General features: G+C 59.3%; 1 protein-coding gene across 1 annotated transcript; it reads right to left on the bottom strand.

The window, feature by feature from the left end:
* Positions 1 to 393: 393 nt before the first annotated feature.
* Positions 394 to 1,338, bottom strand: LOC132388874 (beta-1,3-galactosyltransferase 5-like). The gene has a single exon (XM_059961301.1). It carries the CDS (start codon positions 1,336 to 1,338, stop codon positions 394 to 396), a length of 945 nt encoding a protein of 314 aa, XP_059817284.1.
* Positions 1,339 to 1,755: the final 417 nt, after the last annotated feature.

Genomic DNA, 1,755 nt, shown 5'->3' with positions numbered 1-1,755 from the left:
CAGATTCCCCGCCGCCGTTCTTCTGAACGCCAGCAGGCGAGCAAACGCCGCCCAGGCGTTAACCCTTTCCTTCCCGGCGGATCATTCTTCTGGACCAAGTCCTCAGCCAGTTCCTCCTTTCTCAGAGAACCGGCCTCGTTTCCCGCTCCTAATTACCTCGACTGAATGAATGGCGTTAGATACAATCACAATCAAATAATAATTAGCTGACTCGTGCATATTCAGATGCGCAGTTGCCGTATCTACTGCGCTGCAGAATCCGTGGTCGTGACACACCCACAGCTCAGCCGTCGTAAAGTCACCCGTACGCCGAGCCAATTCCACGCCCTCCCCCCATTTTCTCCCTACCGTATGGAGGTCCTCTGAGTGGGCTCAGAGACATCAGGTCCCTCACTAGTCCCCTGGGCATTTCTCATTGCCAAAGGCCTGCAGCTGTCTCCAGTAGTCCGCTTGCTCAGTCGGTGTGACCCGGTGGGAGGTGACGAGCTGCCGGTAGGAGCAGATGGAGAACGGCACCCTGTAGTTGTGGAATACGGGGTGGTCGTGGATGTCCAGCGGCTTCACCTTTAGCTCGGCCAGGCACAGCCCCACATAGACGTCCTCCAGTTTAAACAGCGGCACTGCCCGGGAGATGATACACACGCGGCAGGCCAGGTCGGTGGAGAGGACGTATCCGGTGCCGGAACAGAAGGGTGGGTACGTTTGCATCGGGTACTCCGCCGCGCTCACGTACCACTTTGAGAAAATGTTGCGGATGGGCAACGAGTGGTCCATAATGAACCCGGTGAAGAGGTCACGCCGGCGGGGCTCCCGGGAGAGGAGCTCCAGCAGATAGTCGGTGTTGACGAACATGTCGGAATCGGTCTTCATCACGAACGTGGCGGAGGGGCAGGAGTTACAGAGCCACTGGAGGCCCAGGAGGACTTTGTAGGTCAGGTTGTAGTAGGTGTCGCCGAAATCTCCCTGGATGATGTCACCGTGCACCTCGCCCTCCCGCCGGATGAGCTCCTGCCTTTCTCGGCCGCGCCCCAGAAGGAAGTAGGTGACCGACGTGCCTCTCCCCGCCGTCCGCCGCTCGCTCCCCCAGGTCCGGCGGATGACCGAGCGAGCCTCGAACTGCTCCGGCGAGCTGGTGACCAGCAGGACGAGGAAGGGGCCGCCGCTGTCGCACCGGTGGACGGGCTGCATCAGAAAGGTTGTGCCGTTGACCCGCGAGTGGCAGAGGGGCCGCGTGTCCCCGTTCATCCAAACCAGCGTCAGCTTTATCAGGCATGGGACCACCAGCAGAGGGATGGACACCTTCAGGATACGCTTGACACATTGCGGTGTCCGATACATCGCCGGCCGCGCCGATCAGAACTGCTGGAACAGAAAGAAACACAGTCAGTGGCCACTCTGTTAGGTACCCGGAACACCTGCTCGTTAATGCAAACTCCTAATCGGCAGCTGCCCCCCTGGATAAAATCATGCAGGCATGGTCGAAGCGGGTCGGGTGTTCAGAACCGAGATCTGAAGCCGGGGTGGGGGGGGGAATGCGATCTCAGTGGCTTTGACTGGCTGTTGGTTAGCGCCAGGCGCACTGAGCTACGTCTCCCAGAAAGCGATCATCTCCCGCGACAGTCCACAGCCCGCACAGAATACGAGTGAAATATCATCCAGTGACCGGCAGCTCTGCGGGTGAAAACACCCTGCTGCAGAGAGAGGTCAGAAAATGGCCAGACTGTGTGAAGCTGACAGGAAGGCGACAGTGACTCA

Source organism: Hypanus sabinus, unplaced genomic scaffold (assembly GCF_030144855.1).
Source record: "Hypanus sabinus isolate sHypSab1 unplaced genomic scaffold, sHypSab1.hap1 scaffold_43, whole genome shotgun sequence".
NCBI classification, from domain to species: Eukaryota; Metazoa; Chordata; class Chondrichthyes; order Myliobatiformes; family Dasyatidae; genus Hypanus; species Hypanus sabinus.
The sequence above is the reverse complement of the archived record's forward strand: the minus strand, read 5'-3'. Positions and strand labels throughout refer to the sequence as shown.